This window comes from Pyrus communis, chromosome 6 (assembly GCF_041283825.1).
Source record: "Pyrus communis isolate YQ-2024b chromosome 6, ASM4128382v1, whole genome shotgun sequence".
NCBI lineage: Eukaryota > Viridiplantae > Streptophyta > Magnoliopsida > Rosales > Rosaceae > Pyrus > Pyrus communis.
In genome coordinates, this window is record NC_142570.1 from 9,948,053 (window position 1) to 9,964,278 (window position 16,226).

Below are 16,226 nucleotides of genomic sequence, written 5' to 3' on the forward strand. Positions count from 1 at the left end.
CATATGGTCAGTGGCTCCTGAGTCGATAATCCAACAATCATGTTTAATACTAGTGTGAAGAGCAGTTGAGAATGCACTAAAAATACCTCGAGCTTTGCTTCTTGGTATATTCTCATTTTCAGCAAGGAAACTTGCGAACTGTCCCAGTAGCACAGTGGGATTTTCAGTTGTACCCCTTAAGCTTTCTGCAACTTTTCTATGTCCCTTGGTTTGCATGTATATTGCAAAGTCATTTATGAGTGAGACAAGATTTGAAGTGAAGTTCAGAATGCTCTCAGGGAATGAGGTATAGTTGTGATTTGCTACATGCTGAGGTTTATATTAGCCAGTATGGAACTGCCTTGAAGGAATCATTCTGTGATCCTTGTTGAACTTAGGTTTCAATTCGGGGTCCAAAATCCATCACCTTTCCTCCACATAACCTACAACGTCACAGTAACTGCACTTCAAGTGTGGATTTTTACCCTTGTAAGGCCTGTTGTCTGAGGGTTTATGTTTGGCAACATAGACTCTTGACTCAGAAATCTTGGAATTATTCTCCAAGTTCATCATCATTCTTCGAGTTTCCTCATGTTGAACCGTGGCACACACCGTTTTGAAGGAAAAAAGTTCGACATTTATCAGATGTGACTTTTAAGATCCTCATAGTCAGAGTTCAAACTCGCAAGCAGCTAATATATCTTGTTTTCTTCAGCTCTTTTCAGAAGAACTGCAACATCAATGGTGTGTGGTAGATAAACATCTAACTCATTCCTCATAGTCTTGAGACTTCCCAGGTGCTGCACAAAGGTTTTTCCATCTTTTTAAAGACTGGCAATGTCCCTCTTTAGCTAAAACACTCATGCATAATTATTTTGATTCCCGTACATGTTCTTCACAGATTTCCACAGATCATGTGAAGACTTGGAATAACTGAAGATTTCAACAATAGATTTCTCCATTGAGTTGAGAAGCATTGACATGACTTGTTGGTCCTTGCACAACCATGCTTCATATGCTTTGGTAGAAAGCTTGGGTGCTTCAACTCCTCCATTGATGAACCCTAGCTTTCCTCTTCCAACGAGAGCAAGAGACACTACTTTAGACCATGGGAAATAGTTGAATTCATTCAACAAAACTGAGCATAATCGCATATTCGTATTTATCTCAGTATCTGAAACAAAAGAGGGAGAACTTTGTGAGTTTTCTCCCCCAAGGTTTAATAAACTTTCTTCAGCCATAACTGGAACTTGAAGATGAACAGCAGCGGAAAAAAAATGGGCAGAGACAGGTTAATGACGACACTGCTTTGATACCATGTGGAAATTTTAAGTTTGGTTGAATGTATTTTTCATAGATTGATTGAATGTACAATGGGGATATATAATGAGGTAGAAGGTTACAAGCAACCCTACCTTGGCAAATCTTACTAACCCGGTAAACCCTAAAGTTGTCACTTCTTAAATTAAGGGAGTGCAGCAAGTAGCTAACACACAACTATCAACAAGTCATCTAGATGTCAATCTTTCTCAAATTAAGGGATTAGACTTAATAGAGAATCCAATGGAAAGAGGGAACGTAAAATCTGGCACATCAGTCACCCCATATCGTCTAATATCCATATGCAGCATCAGTTACCCCATATTGTCTAATAGTATCAGTGCTGTTGAGGCATGGAAGGCTCTTCAAGAGCGATATGCACACTCCTTTCTCCCACAATAGAGTTATTTCACTCTGAGGTGTGTGTTGGAATCCCACATAGGTGGGTGAAAAGAAAACAATGAGGTTTAAATATGATTACCCCACTCTAACTAATATTAAGGTCTTTTGTGATAAAACCATACACCTGACAGATTGGGTAGGTGATAATGTTGGGGAAGTATCAGTGTTGTTAGAATGGGGCCCCGCGAGCCTGCTGATCCAAAAATCCAACATGGTATCAGTGCCAAGGTTCAAGCCCGTCCAAGGCAACGAGCTTGTCACCAAAGAGGAAACAAGCTAGGACTCTTAACAAAGAGTCAGCCTCTGAGTTCCAAGTCTGGACTTTTAACATAAAGCCGACCTCTAAGTTTCAATTGCTAATGTGTGGATCTCCACGTGTGAACCACTTAGAGCCGACCTCTAAGTTTCAATTGCCGATGTGTGGATCTCTACGTGTGCACCACTAAATGGGGTTACACGTGAGGAAGAGTGTTGGAATCCCACATCGGTGGGTGAAAAGAAAACAATGGGGATTAAATATGATTACCCTACTCTAACTAATATCGAGCCCTTTTGTGATAAAACTCCACACCTGATGGATTAAATAAGTGATAAAGTAGGGGACAATATCAGTGTTGTTAGAGTGAAGCCCTACGGGCATGCTGATCCAAAAATCCAACAGTGTGCTTCTCAATCTCCATCGTGGTGATCACTGCATTGCTGATTTTCTAGATAAAATCAGCGCTTTGGCTGACTAACTTGCCTTTTCTAGTTCGTCTATGTCTGATGTTGACCTTATTACCACAATTATGAACAACGTTAGTCATTTCCATGAAATTACCGTTGCCTCTATTCAAGCCAGAGAGAGTCCCATCTCCTATGTTGTATTAGAAACACTGCTTCTCAGTGCAAATGACTCACTAATTGACTTTCTCAATCCCTGATGACCCTCGAGTCACAGTCGAGCACAATTCTTTCACCCAAATGGGGCAATCATCCCCCACCACAAAACTGAACCTGTGAGCCAAAATCATGGTCTAGAGGATAGGAGAAAAAACTTAAAATGTCATAAAAAAATTATCTCCACTTGTTACCAACTCGAACAAATAGATGAACTTTGGCGAGAATAATTACAACTAAAAAAAACGGTGAGGAGGTGTCTCAATTGCCAAGCGACATAGCATATGTATAGACACCAAAGAAAATCCTTGATCTTGCAAAAGAATATTTGTGACAAGCTTACCATGCATATAATTCATAAAATTATTGAATTACGAGGATGGTAGCAAGAACGCCAAACCCAATTCTCCCAAGTAACCAAAGGTTGTTTACTTCTTTTAAAATCATACGCCCTAGTAAGCTTTAAACGACCTTTAGTAGCATCATTCCAAACCAATTTGTCATCCACCCCAAGATCCATGTGCAAAGTAAGAGCAATTGATTCAAAGTTGAGTGCATCCAATTATGGTGTAAAACAAGCCAACGCCATTGTCCATTAAAGATTTAAGCAGAAACCTTAGATTTCAAAAACTTCTGCATAGACATAGGAATTGCCAAAGCATCTATAATGGGCTCAGTTAACCAAACTACATAACCGAGACCTTTTGTTATAAAAATCACAACTAGTAATAGGTGGTTAAGTTTGCAGGACAATGTCTGTAGAAAGCTTATCATAGTGTTTGAGCATGTTATTATCCAGCACATCTTTGACACGATTTATTGTTCTCAAATTTGCTTTATTAAGTTGGGCTTTCAAAAAGTTGAGCTAGCTCTATATTAAGATTATTGAATGACTAGGCATTTGAAAAGTTATGTTGGTTGTAATGAAGAAAAATGACTGGGATCTTAAAAAGTTGCATTAGCTTTGGCATAATGAATTCACAAGCTTCTGATGGATACGAGTTTATTTCGGAAGGGATAGATTAGAAACAACCTTACCAATTTTCGTTCCAAATTTCGAAATCAGATTACAATCTTCAAATTTAGAAGTTTAGACATATTCAGAAATTTTAGAGTCGGAGTAACTCGAAAATTTTGGAACATAAATTCGGAAAATCATATATTTGATAAGTTTATGAAAATTTAGGAAGTTCTTTGATCAGAATAAGTTTAGAACACTTTGAATAATTTGAATGGGAAATTTGAAATTTTCACAATATTTAAATGCATTCCAATTTTCATTCCAATTTTTTTTGGAAAATATTCGGATTTGAAATGTTTGGGTTTTGGATTAAAACTTTTTACCATTGGAATTGGAAACACCATTCCAACTTCTAGAGCTACCAATGGGGAACTGGTTTTCTGTGTGAATTTTTGTATGGTCATGAGGGAGCGTGTTGAATAATAGAGTCTCATCTGGGAGATAACAAAGTAATACACAATATATGTGGAAGGGTCACTTCTAATATCTTTAAGACCTTTTATTATAAAATCCAACACTTAGTAATTGGTGATTTTGTTCAAAAAAAAAAAAAAAGTAATAGATGATTAAGTTGGCAGTGATGTTGGTGGTATGAGATGCTTGTAATAAAACACGACTTGTATTAATCGATATTATGCGACTCTTCTTCACTGTTATAAATAAGATTGAATATGACAAAATCTTAGAAGTGTTACAGCTTAAGATTTTTTTTTTTAGTTTGTATACTTTTCTTTATACATTTTATCTACAACTCTCGCACCATCTCTCATGCACTTATATATCCTCATTCCCCAATCTATTCCTGCACAGTCGATAAAAATAAAAAAATTAAATTGAAATAGCAATCAAACGAGAAATAAATTTCCTAAATATACCAAAAGGTTGCTAAACACGCATACAGTTGAAGGGTTTTGACTTAAAATCTTCTAGACGGTCCAATAATTTCCCGGGAGGAGCTAGCTTACTTCTTGCTGATGGTGATGTTGTACGAAAATGGACAGAGTCTTTATGCATGCGCGTTTTCATATTTTTATGACTTTTCGTTGTAGGCAAAGTCTTTTAAAGCCCTCGAATTCTATTATTCTATCTCTTTTTTTTTTTTTCTTTTTTTATAATCATTTCCACACCTTTGACTTATGTTCACTCGTTTAGTAGAGAATGGGGATGACAACGGTTTGATTTAGAGACGGAAATACTATATTCATCCATATGACCGCGAAAAATAACAATATCCATAACCACAAATCAACCATCGGGTATTATCCATAACCATACTCATCAAGTAACAGATTCCCCATCGGTTAACGGTTATATTTATTTTCGTCAATACAAAAAATATATTCGTCCAATTGACACATGATAATTTAGGAAATATTAATTTCGTCACTATCTAATTGATGATAAAATGATTTAGTGAATAGATCTTGTAAAGCATAAAAATTAAAGCTAAAGATTGATAATGTTGGCTAATCTTTGATATCTCATATAAGTACCATTGAATTATCATATATTTTGATTCATATAAAAAATTTTGAACTTTCCCACAAAATGCAAAGAATGAACTACACCTAACTATATGCGCATTTTCATTCCTCTAATTAACTCATTAACCAAATATTTCAAACACTATATATACCACCCTGCACTCAACCAACATTCACACAATCAAACAACAAATACACTTGCTCATCAATTCTTATTTTACAAAGAAAAGCAGAGAACCTTTTCTTTCGAAGCTCTAACTGCAGAAAAAGAAATTAAGATGGCTGAGAAGTCCCAACAGGCTTATCCTTCAGCACCAGCAAACCATGGTTACCAAAGAAGTGATACCAAGTCTTTTCATCATTTCATACTATTTTACTTCATTTTATTTCAATTCTTCACATTCTATTCACCTCAAACACTCTTTTCATACACACCCCTTTCTTACCTCTTCCAATAATATTTCCTCTAATTTTTTCAATAATTTTCAAATGGCCACATCTTCAAGTGGCACTCAAAATATGTCTGGAGGCTTATTCATTTAGCGACAAGTGACACTCAAAATATGTCTAGAAACCTTATTTGAAAATGGTAGTTTTATTCAATTAACCAATAAAATAAAAGTACAAACTTAAAATAATAAATTATTGAGAGGGCTAAAGAATAGCCCCATTTGGTTGGAGATGGTTTATAAATATGGATTGACACTGTTCATTAAAAAAATAATTTCTTGCAAGACTATAATCTGGACGAGGGCTAAACATAGCCCATTCGGTTGGAAATGGCCTGAGTGGAGGAACATTGAGAAATATATACCCAAAAGTAGAACATATCAACCTTGTTGTCTACTTATATTATAACATATAGTGTACCACCTTATATTTCGGGTACATATCAACCTTGGGATTTTGTTATACTTTGTACGTAGCTTATGTTTGGTTGTGAAATTTGCAAGTACTAAAGGACTTGGGATAAATTAGTAAGATATATAGTGTTGCTATTGACATTCCAAAGATATCATTTTGCACCCATTAAGGTGTTACTGCTACACCAAAAGTGCCATCTTGCATTCATTTACATACATATTTTCTCTTGTATTTTTATAAATAACAGTGATATTCACACAACCATTTTTATTTCCACACATTTTTTTTGTTTTTTGTTATTGATCTTCTTCAATTCATTCAATTGAGAGAGTGTGGGAGAAGTACAAACGGGTCTGTGGACAGCACTACCCACGTCTCAGAAAAAGAACGTTTTATCCTTCCTCCCAATCAAAGTACTTAGAAATATTATCATGAAGGAAAAATAGAAAGAAATGTATGTTGGAGGAAGTAAGAACAAAGCTAGTTTCTCAATACCTTTTGTAAAACAGAAGGGAAGCAAGTTTATATGGAATATCCTGCCTTTTGTTATTGTCCATGAATAAAAGAAACAATTCTGTAGCCGCCTTAATTGTTTTTAGTTTCTTATGTTTTGTATTTGTTTCATTTTGTAAAATTATGTTGACTCTCGAGAACCATTGATTCTTGACTTTTAGCTATATGAATGAAAGCTTATGTTAATTATTTAAAATGTCCGTATCATGATTCATGACTCGTAGCAAAAGCCTAAAAGGTCCTCAGTTCACCAAAGTCATTGATCATCTAGAAGCCAATAATTAATCCCCGCCTCTGTCTTTGGACGCGTCTGGTGTCCGTGTCTGAAATAAAATTCTTCGCCTGAAACTCACATGTTCCTGGAAGTTCATTCCGCCACTTAACTTATTGAAATTGTACAAACTCCAAAAACTATATATAACATACTACTCGTCCTTCACTTTCACAAACAACTTCCTCTAACTCGAAGTTTCATATCCAATAAATAGAGAAATTTTCCTTTCACTCATCAAAAGATCCGAAGAATTCTAAGAACGATGGCTGAGAGCACTCGACCGGCTGATCCCTTAGCACCAGTAAATGGTTACACAAGAAGTGATGCTGAGTCTCTGCAATCTGCGGATGAGCTGAAACGCAAGAAGAGAATCAAATTGGCCGTTTATATTGGTATTTTCATTGTGTTTCAGATCATTGTCATAACTGTGATTAGTCTTACCGTCATGAAAGTTAAGACTCCGAAAGTTAGGCTAGGCAATATCAACATTCAAGATCTCAACTTTGTCCCAGCAACGCCTTCATTTGACGCAAAATTCACAACCCAAATAAGGATCAAGAACACAAACTGGGGTCGTTACAAGTTTGATGCTAGCAATGTCACGTTTTTGTACCAAGGAGCGACTGTCGGGCAAGTTGATATTCCAAAGAGTAAGGCTGGAATGCTTTCCACCAAAAAAGTGAATGTCGAGGTCAGCTTGAGCTCGAGTTCATTAAGCAATTCGAATCTTGGCAGTGAATTGAGCAACGGGGTGTTGACTCTCAATAGCACAGCTAAGTTGACGGGAAAGGTTGAATTGATGCTTATAATGAAGAAGAAGAAGTCTTCCAACATGGACTGCACCATTGCATTTGAACTGTCATCCAAGACTCTCAGAAGTTTGCAGTGCAAGTGATCAGAGCAGCTGTGCATCTTGGCTGCATCGTTTGCTAGAGCATTTAGATTTGGACTAGTTTTTTATTTATTATTATAATGGTATATGTATTGTTACCTCTCCCTTTGTTTCTAGTAAGTTTAGTTAAAGTTAAAGGTTTTAGGGTTATATTTAAATTCACAATATTCGAATATTTTATCTCCTCCACTTGGAGGAATTTATAAAATCAAAATAAACTTGGTCTCTAAGAAAAGTAAACTTGGTTACAGTGATAAGGAAATCTAAGATATCTTTATATTTGCTTGATTGATAATTTAGTTTCCCTAACATTATCCTTACATAATTAGAAGACTGTTAGTGAGGGCCTTATCTATAATCTCCGCACAAGGCTCCTCACGTGTTAGCAAAAACGCTCATGACTAGCTAGTTCTTTTTAAAACAGTCCTAAACTATTATAAAAGGCCCATTTTGAAAGTGCGGACTTTAGATTACGGTAATGGTTAATCAACTTAAATTTGGGGACTAATAGATACCCATTTTTGGAGATTGAAGAACTAATATATAAGTAAAGCTTGATAGGTAAATGGATAAAGTTCTAAACATGTTACTAAAAGCAAAGATGAGCGACATGTCTCTCTTGTTGGACCAAGCGCGTAGTCATCAAGAAAATCCACACTTATATAGGATTTACTTGAACATTTGAGTAATAGATAATACTAGAGAGACCAGATTTTTAAATTAAATTTACAAATCAAATGATGTGTTACCATTAAGAAACAAGTACATTAATTGACACTTATTCATAATCTAATCATCTACAATCGCATCATTTTGTATACAAATTTGGTTTTAAAAATTGGGTGAAATGCCGATTTAGTCCCTGAATTATTACCTCACTGAAAATTAGGTCTCTGAATTTATTTTTCGATAAAATAAATCCCTAAATTCATTAAAAATTGCTAATTTCATCCCTACTATTATATTCAAAGCTATTTTATCCAATTTTTCTTCAATTTAGGTCACTTGACACACTTTATAGTGTAATATTATCATTTTCTCGCCTATAAGCCCTTCACATATCATATAGATTGTGAATCTAACATCTAATTTACCCTCCAAAGTTAACATAAACGATTTCTTATGTAAAACTACCAATTTACACTCAAAAGTTAACTCCATACACTATTTCTTTATGGAAAACTACCAATATAACCTCTAATGTGTATCACATGCAAGTAATGTGACTTAAATTGATGGAAAATTGAATATAGTAGCTTCGAATATAATATTAGGGATGTAGTGGGTAGATTTTTATAAATCAAGGACTAATTTTTCTGAAAAAAAATAGTTTAGGGATCAAATTTTCACTAAGGTGATAATTCAAGAACTAAATTGACAATTCACCCTAAAAAATTTGGTCTCCTTAAGGCTTTGAGAAGAAGAAGAGTTATGGATTTGAAGAAGTAACAGAACCGACTTTTCATTATCCTGCACAAAGAATACAGAGTTGCTATTTATAGCCTTATTACATTTACTTGGCTACTAAGCTACTACACAGCTTCGTTATTAAGCAACTAACACACAAGTGACATCTGGACCAATACACAAGTGAAAATATGGCATTCTATTATTACACCACCAGAAATTACTATTTGTCTGATGAAATTTTGTTGGACGAAGGTAGTGACGTCGAGCCAAACACCTTTACTTGATAACTTTATTTCATGGGGCCAACTCTATTTGCCCAACAAATGTCATTTAAATAAAGGGTTTTTCGCAACGTCCTTTACCCGACAAAATGTTGTCGGGCAAAGTTGTGAGCGGCAAAAAGTTATTTTGTCTGCAATGGGGTTTTTTTTTTTTTTTTTTCTCGTAGTGTTACTCCCCTTCAATCTTAACCTGGGTTTCTATGGTTAAGATTGTAGCGATGATGAACAAACACTGGACTATGAAGACCTTTAGTTAGGATGTCTACAACTTGCTCTTTGGTAGAAATGTAGTGAACCAGAAGATCTCATTTTTGAACCTTTTCCCTAACAAATTGATAATTTGTATCAAAATGTTTTATCCGAGAGGGAAAATTGAATTTGGACTGAGAACAAGTGTAGAACGATTGTCACAACGTAAGATAGGAGGAGAAGGAATGACCACATGTAAGTCCTTAAATATGGATTTGATCCAACAAGCATCAACAACACAATGAGCTAATGACTTATATACCACTTTAGTAGAACTCCTAGACATTGAAGACTTTCTTTCTGGATTGCCAAGAAATTGGGTTACATCCCACGAAGACTACATAAACTGTAACATACCTCCTTGTATTAATGTCAGCTAACCCAATCAGAATCTAAGTGTGCTGAAATTGTAGTTGGAGATGAAGATTTATAAGTCAATCTACAATCCAATGTACCCTATAGATACCTCTTAATTCTTTTAACCTGAAAAATATGAATAAAGTTGGATCACAGATAGTAGTTCCTTCTTAAACAAGGAGTGGAGTATGTGATTTAGATAGAGTTAGTGTAGGCTTACATCTATGTTTCACACTTTTTTATTCACAAACAGATTACCATTATCTTTGTATTGAATTTGAAGATCAAGAAAGTATGTCACCTTGCCATATCTTTTAAATCAAACAATTCTCCAATAATGTAAATTACTGATTGAACTTGAGAAACATCAGAACCTATTAAGATAATATCTTAAACATAAAGCAATAAAATGATCATATTTGTTCCATCATGTTTCACAAAGAGACTAGTATTGGATGGAGAAGCAACAAAACCCAAAGCTGGTAATACTCCTGTGAATTTGGAATGCCAAGCTCTAGGAGCTTGTTTAAGTCCATACTAGGACTTAACTAATTTGCACATGAGATGGATATATATTTTGGATAGACAAAACGCTGAGGTTGATGCATATAAACTTCTTCTTGTAGATCTCCATGAAGAAAATCATTTATAATATTTAGTTGTCTGAAACTCTATTTGTGACTAGTAGCCAAAGCCAAATGAGTCTAACAGTTAAATGTCTGACAACATGACTAAAAGTTTTTGAATAATCTGTTGGAATTTTGTTGAGTATTTCAAAATAGAAATTCACTGCATCCGTTTTTTTTCCTCCCATTCACTGTGCCATGTTATTGTTTTTTTATTTGATATTATTGCATGGTTGTTTTATCACTTATAGCCTTATTTGTTACTGTTAAGGATATAATCCAATGATTAGATTGACTGCCATTTGTCTAATGATTAGTGAGGTTGTTAGTACAAGTTGTTAGACTGATGTAATAAAGAGTTAGGCAGTTAGAAATATACAAAGTAAGATTAGTTGTAAGAACTGATATAAAAGAAAGTTACAGTGTACGAATGAATTTAATGAAAAACTCTCATTGTATACAATATTCTTTTTCTCTCTAAAAGCTCTGCTCTTCTTCTTCTTTCTAAAAGCTATGTTCTTCTTCTTCCTTATTCCTGCACTAGTTCTCTATAATGTGCTTTGGTTTATATGGTACCGTCACTGAAGAAAGCTAATCGCTCGCTGATATTGTTTGATCTTGTTGCTTCTGCTTGACATTTATTATCTGTCTGCCTCTTTCTTGTTCTTTGTGGATCTTAGAAACTTCTCTCTCTTCTTCTACATTCACTTTCTTGAAGATTTTTCTCTGCACACCAAGCTTTCGATACAAGTCTTGACTCAAGATTTTCTCTACAAAGTTTCTTGAATTCTCTGCACAGGTTCTTGATTTTCTACAACAATGGTTACTGCTTCTCAATTGCAAATTTTTCAATCTCTGATCACGTCCCTAATCTCAATTGTATCAACATTAGTGACGGTCAAGCTTGATGATTCGAACTACTTAGCTTGGCATTTTCAGATACAGCTTTTACTTGAAGGTCATGGGATTTTGGGGTTTGTGGATGGTTCAACATTGTGTCCTCCAAAATTCGCTCTTGTTGTATCAAGTGGTTCAGATGTTATCTCTGGAGGTTCAACTCCACAACCTGAAATTGATGAGTATAAAGTGTGGAAGATGCATGATAGAGCATTGATGCATTTGATTACTGCTACCCTTTCACCATCTGCAATGTCTTGTGCCATTGGTAATGTCAGTGCTCAAGATTTATGGACAAGGCTTAAAGAACAATTTTCTACTGTCACACGTACCAGCATTTTTCAACTTAAGTCAGAATTGCAAACTATAAAAAATGGTAATGATTATATTTCTTTGTATCTTCAGAGGATTAAAGAAGTTAAAGACTATCTCTTTCTGCAACTGGTGTTGTATTTGATGATGATGATGATATAGTAATTCTTACTCTAAATGGTTTGTCAGCCAAGTATAATACGATCAGATCCATAATTAGGGGAAGGGAACATGTGATTTCTATCAAAGATTTGAGGTCTCAATTGCTTGCTGAAGAAGCTATGATTGACGGTAATAACTCTACAACTTCATTTATCTCTTCTATGATTGTTGGACATGGTAGTTCTCAGTCCAATGATAATTCAGGGGGCTCATATGGTAATCATATGGAAATGCATATGACAATTCTTCCAATGCAAATTCTTTAGGGGGGGCTCATATGGTAATCAAAACAGTGGTTTTAACAATTATCAGTTCAAGCCATTTCACAACAAGAATAAAGTCAAGGGTAAATTTCAGTATGGCTTAAATTCAAGGTTTGGAAACAATAAACCTTCTTATTTTAGCCCTACACATGGGATTTTTGGTTTTTCTCCACAAAATCAGCAGGTGTATTCTGGATCTTCATTACCACAATGCCAAATTTGTGGAAAATTTCATCTTGCTGATACCTATAGATTCAGGAACATTTATTCACAAATGATTGAGGGTTGTCAAATTTGTGGTAAAAAGAACCACAGTGCTCAGTATTGCCACTTCAGGAATGCAAATATGAACTCAAATTTAAGATCTTTGACTACTATGCATGTTAATGTTTCAGCCCCACCAATGGTATCAAACTCAAATTCACAGCAAGTATGGTTGACTGACTCTAATGCAACGAATCACATGACTATTGAGTTACACAATCTATCCTTGGCTGCACCATTTCCATCTAATGAAATGATTCATACTGCAAGTGGTGAAGGTTTGCAAGTTTCTCATGTGGAATCATCAATATTACAGACTTCATCTCATAAATTGAAGTTAACTTCAGTTTTATATATGCCTAAACTATCATAGAATTTATTGTCAATGCACAAAATATGCCTTGATAACAATTGTTGGCTGATTTTCGATGCCTTTGATTTTTGGATTCAGGACAAAACCATAGGGAGAATACTGTTTAAAGGCATCTACAATAATGGATTGTATCCTATCCCAATACCTACATCATCATCTTATCCACAGATAGGGATGGCAACGGTTCGGTTTGGGGACGAAAATGCTATATCCATCCCCATAACCACACAAAGTAACCATATCAATAACTGCAAATTAACTATCGAAGATTATCTATAATCATACCCACGGGGTAATGAATTCCTCATCAGTTAACAGTTATATCCATGTTTATCAATACCAAAAATATATTCGTTCAATTGACACATTATAATATAGTAGATACTAATTTCGTTATTATAATATACAGATATATTGATGATGTTGGCTGCTCTTTGATCTCTCCTATAAGCACTATTCAATTCTCATTGGTTTAATTCAAAACTTTTGTAGTGTCCCACAAAATGTAACTTTTGTAATTCTCAAAGTCACGGGTTTGGTGAATATATATTATATTATATAATATATTATACAATACGATATTTATTATATATAAATTATATAATATGTATTGTTTGGTTCGAGGACGAATACGGATTGAAGACCCTTATAATCATATTCGAAACCATAACCGAATAATATTTTCAGTTTTTCCCCATATCCAAAATATAACCAAATTTTCATCCCCAAATCCGTTCCATTCGGGTTGTTATCCACAGTTATTGGGTTTAACAGTTTAAATTGTCATCCCTATCTACAAAGTGTATATAAGGTTGTTGTATTTCTTGGTCATCAAGTAACCTCTAGACTATGGCATAGCAGATTAGGCCACCCTTCAAATAGTATTGCTTCTCTTATACTTAGGAAGTCCAATATATATGTTGTTGTTGATACTCAACCAATAATTTGTTCTACATGCTGAGATGGCAAATTTACAAAACAACCATTTCAAGCTACTATGTCCAAATCTGTTATTCCTTTTGAGGTTATACATAGTGATGTATGGGGCCCAGCTCCTTGTGTTTCTATAGAAGGCTTTAAATACTATGTCACCTTCATAGATGTGTGTACAAGATACTGCTAGATGTTTCCAATTCTCGATAAATCAAATGTTTACTCCACATTTGTTGTCTTTTATTAATTCATTCTTACTCAGTTTTCCACTACTATCAAAATATTGCAAAGTGATGGGGGTGAGTGTATAGGTATCAAGTTTCAATCATTTCTTGTTGACAAAGGCATAAGTCATCAGTTGTCTTGTCCACAAACACCAGAACAAAACAATTTAGCTGAAAGAAAACATCGTCATATCATTGAGACAACCATTACACTTTCACAAACATTCCATTTACCTTCTATATTTTGGTCTTTTGCTTGCCAAATATCAGTGTATCTTATCAATAGGATGCCATCCCGAACATTAAACCAGAAATCACCATTTTGAAGCACTTTATGGTTCCATGCCTGATATTAGTCATCTAAGAGTATTTGGTTGCTCATGCTATCCATTGTTGAGACCTTATAACTCTAGCAAATTACAATCTAGGACAACCAAGTGTGTATTTCTTAGATATGCATCTAAGTACAAGGGTTACATCTATTTTGAGGTTAGTAAAGATAAAGTTGTGATTTCCAGGCATGTTAAATTTGATGAGACTAAATTTCCATATCTTTTTCTAGTATCCCCCAACTTCAAATACCACTATCACAAACACAGTCCTTATAGGTTCTCCCACACTAATAATGCATGATCACAACAATGTTCTGGTGTCACCTATACCAAATTCAAATACTCATTCTTCCGCATTACCTAGTGACTTTGCAATATCATCCCATTCTTCTCAATCTTCACAATCCTTACCAGATTTACCAAGTCCTCAACCTACAATACCAACCATTACTGCACAAGAACAATCATCCTCAACAACAGCCCTTGTGGTTCCTGAATTTCAACCTGAGAGTTTTTAAGTTGTTCTTCCTATACCTGTATTGAATTTGCATCTAATGCAAACCAGATCTAGGAGTCGAATATCAAAGAAGATGACTCTGTTACCAACTATTCATGAGAATGGAGGGGTATATTTGATCCATGTTGAGCCAGCCACATACAAGCCTAGTTTGAAGAGTCCAGTTTGGGTTGATGCTATGAAAGATGAACTCTCTACATTATATTCTCAGTGTACATTGAGTTTAGTATCATTACCATCCCATAAAAACCTTGTGAGATGTAAATGGGTGTTTAAAGTCAAAAGGAATGCTGATGGCAGTGTTGGGATATATAAGGCAAGGCTTGTTCCCAAGGGATTCAACCAAGAAGAATGAATAAACTATGGAGAAATTTTCAGCCTAGTTGTCAAACCAACTACAGTGAGGTTAGTTTTGGTTGGCTGCTCATTTTGGATGAAATCTAAGGCAATTGGATGTTAAGAATGCATTCATTCATGCAGTGTTACAAGAAGAAGTTTATTATGTCCTAACCATTAGGTTTCATTGATTGTCATCCTCCTGAGTATGTATGTAGATTACATAAGTCTCTCTATGGCTTAAAACAAGCCCCAAGGGCTTGAAATGAAAAGTTTACAAGTTTTTTACCTTCTCTGGGATTTCACACAACTTATGCAGATTCATCATTGATTGTAAAACCAGTGGGATCCTCTGTGGTTATTTTACTTCTCTATGTGGATGATATAATCATCACAGGTAGTGCATCATCTGCAATCAATGAAGTTATCTCAGCATTGACAAAAGAGTTTAAAATCAAATATTTGGGACAACTTCACTATTTTTTAGGCATTCAAATAGTTTCACAGCGTGATGGGTTATTTCTGTCTCAAGCAAAATATGTCAAAGACTTACTTACCAAGATTGAGATGCTTGATTCTAAAGTTTGTGCAACTCCATGTCTTCCTTATAACAGGTTGTTATTAGATGATGGTGTACCTTATAATAACCTAGCTTTGTATAGAAGTGTAGTTGGTGCATTGCAGCACCTAACCTTCACTAAACCTGACATAAGTTTTGCAGTACACCAAGTATGTCAGTTCATGCATAACCCTATGGAATCCCATTTCATTGCAGTAAAAAAGATCCTTAGGTACTTAAAAGGTACAAGTAAATTGGGAATACACTAAGGAAATGGAGATTTGAATGTGAAGGCTTTCTCGGATGCTGATTGGGCTGGTGACCCAAATGATAGAAGGCCAACAACAGGATTTGTAATGTTTCTAGGTTCCCGTCCAATATCGTGGTCTTCCAAGAAACAACAAACTGTTTCAAGGTCTTCAACAAAAACTGAGTATTGGGCATTATCAACTACTGCAGCAAAACTCGATTGGATCAAGCAGCTACTAACATTTTTGCATATT

General features: G+C 35.0%; 1 protein-coding gene across 1 annotated transcript; it reads left to right on the plus strand.

The window, feature by feature from the left end:
* Window positions 1-6,891: 6,891 nt before the first annotated feature.
* On the plus strand, window positions 6,892-7,916 carry LOC137711647 (late embryogenesis abundant protein At1g64065). The gene has a single exon (XM_068450901.2). It carries the CDS (start codon window positions 6,999-7,001, stop codon window positions 7,629-7,631), a length of 633 nt encoding a protein of 210 aa, XP_068307002.1. The 5' UTR covers window positions 6,892-6,998; the 3' UTR covers window positions 7,632-7,916.
* The last annotated feature ends 8,310 nt before the right edge of the window (window positions 7,917-16,226 follow it).

Excerpts from the sequence above, each read along its gene's own strand:
- LOC137711647 (XM_068450901.2), top strand. The coding sequence starts at position 6,999 with ATGGCTGAGAGCACTCGACCGGCTGATCCCTTAGCACCAGTAAATGGT.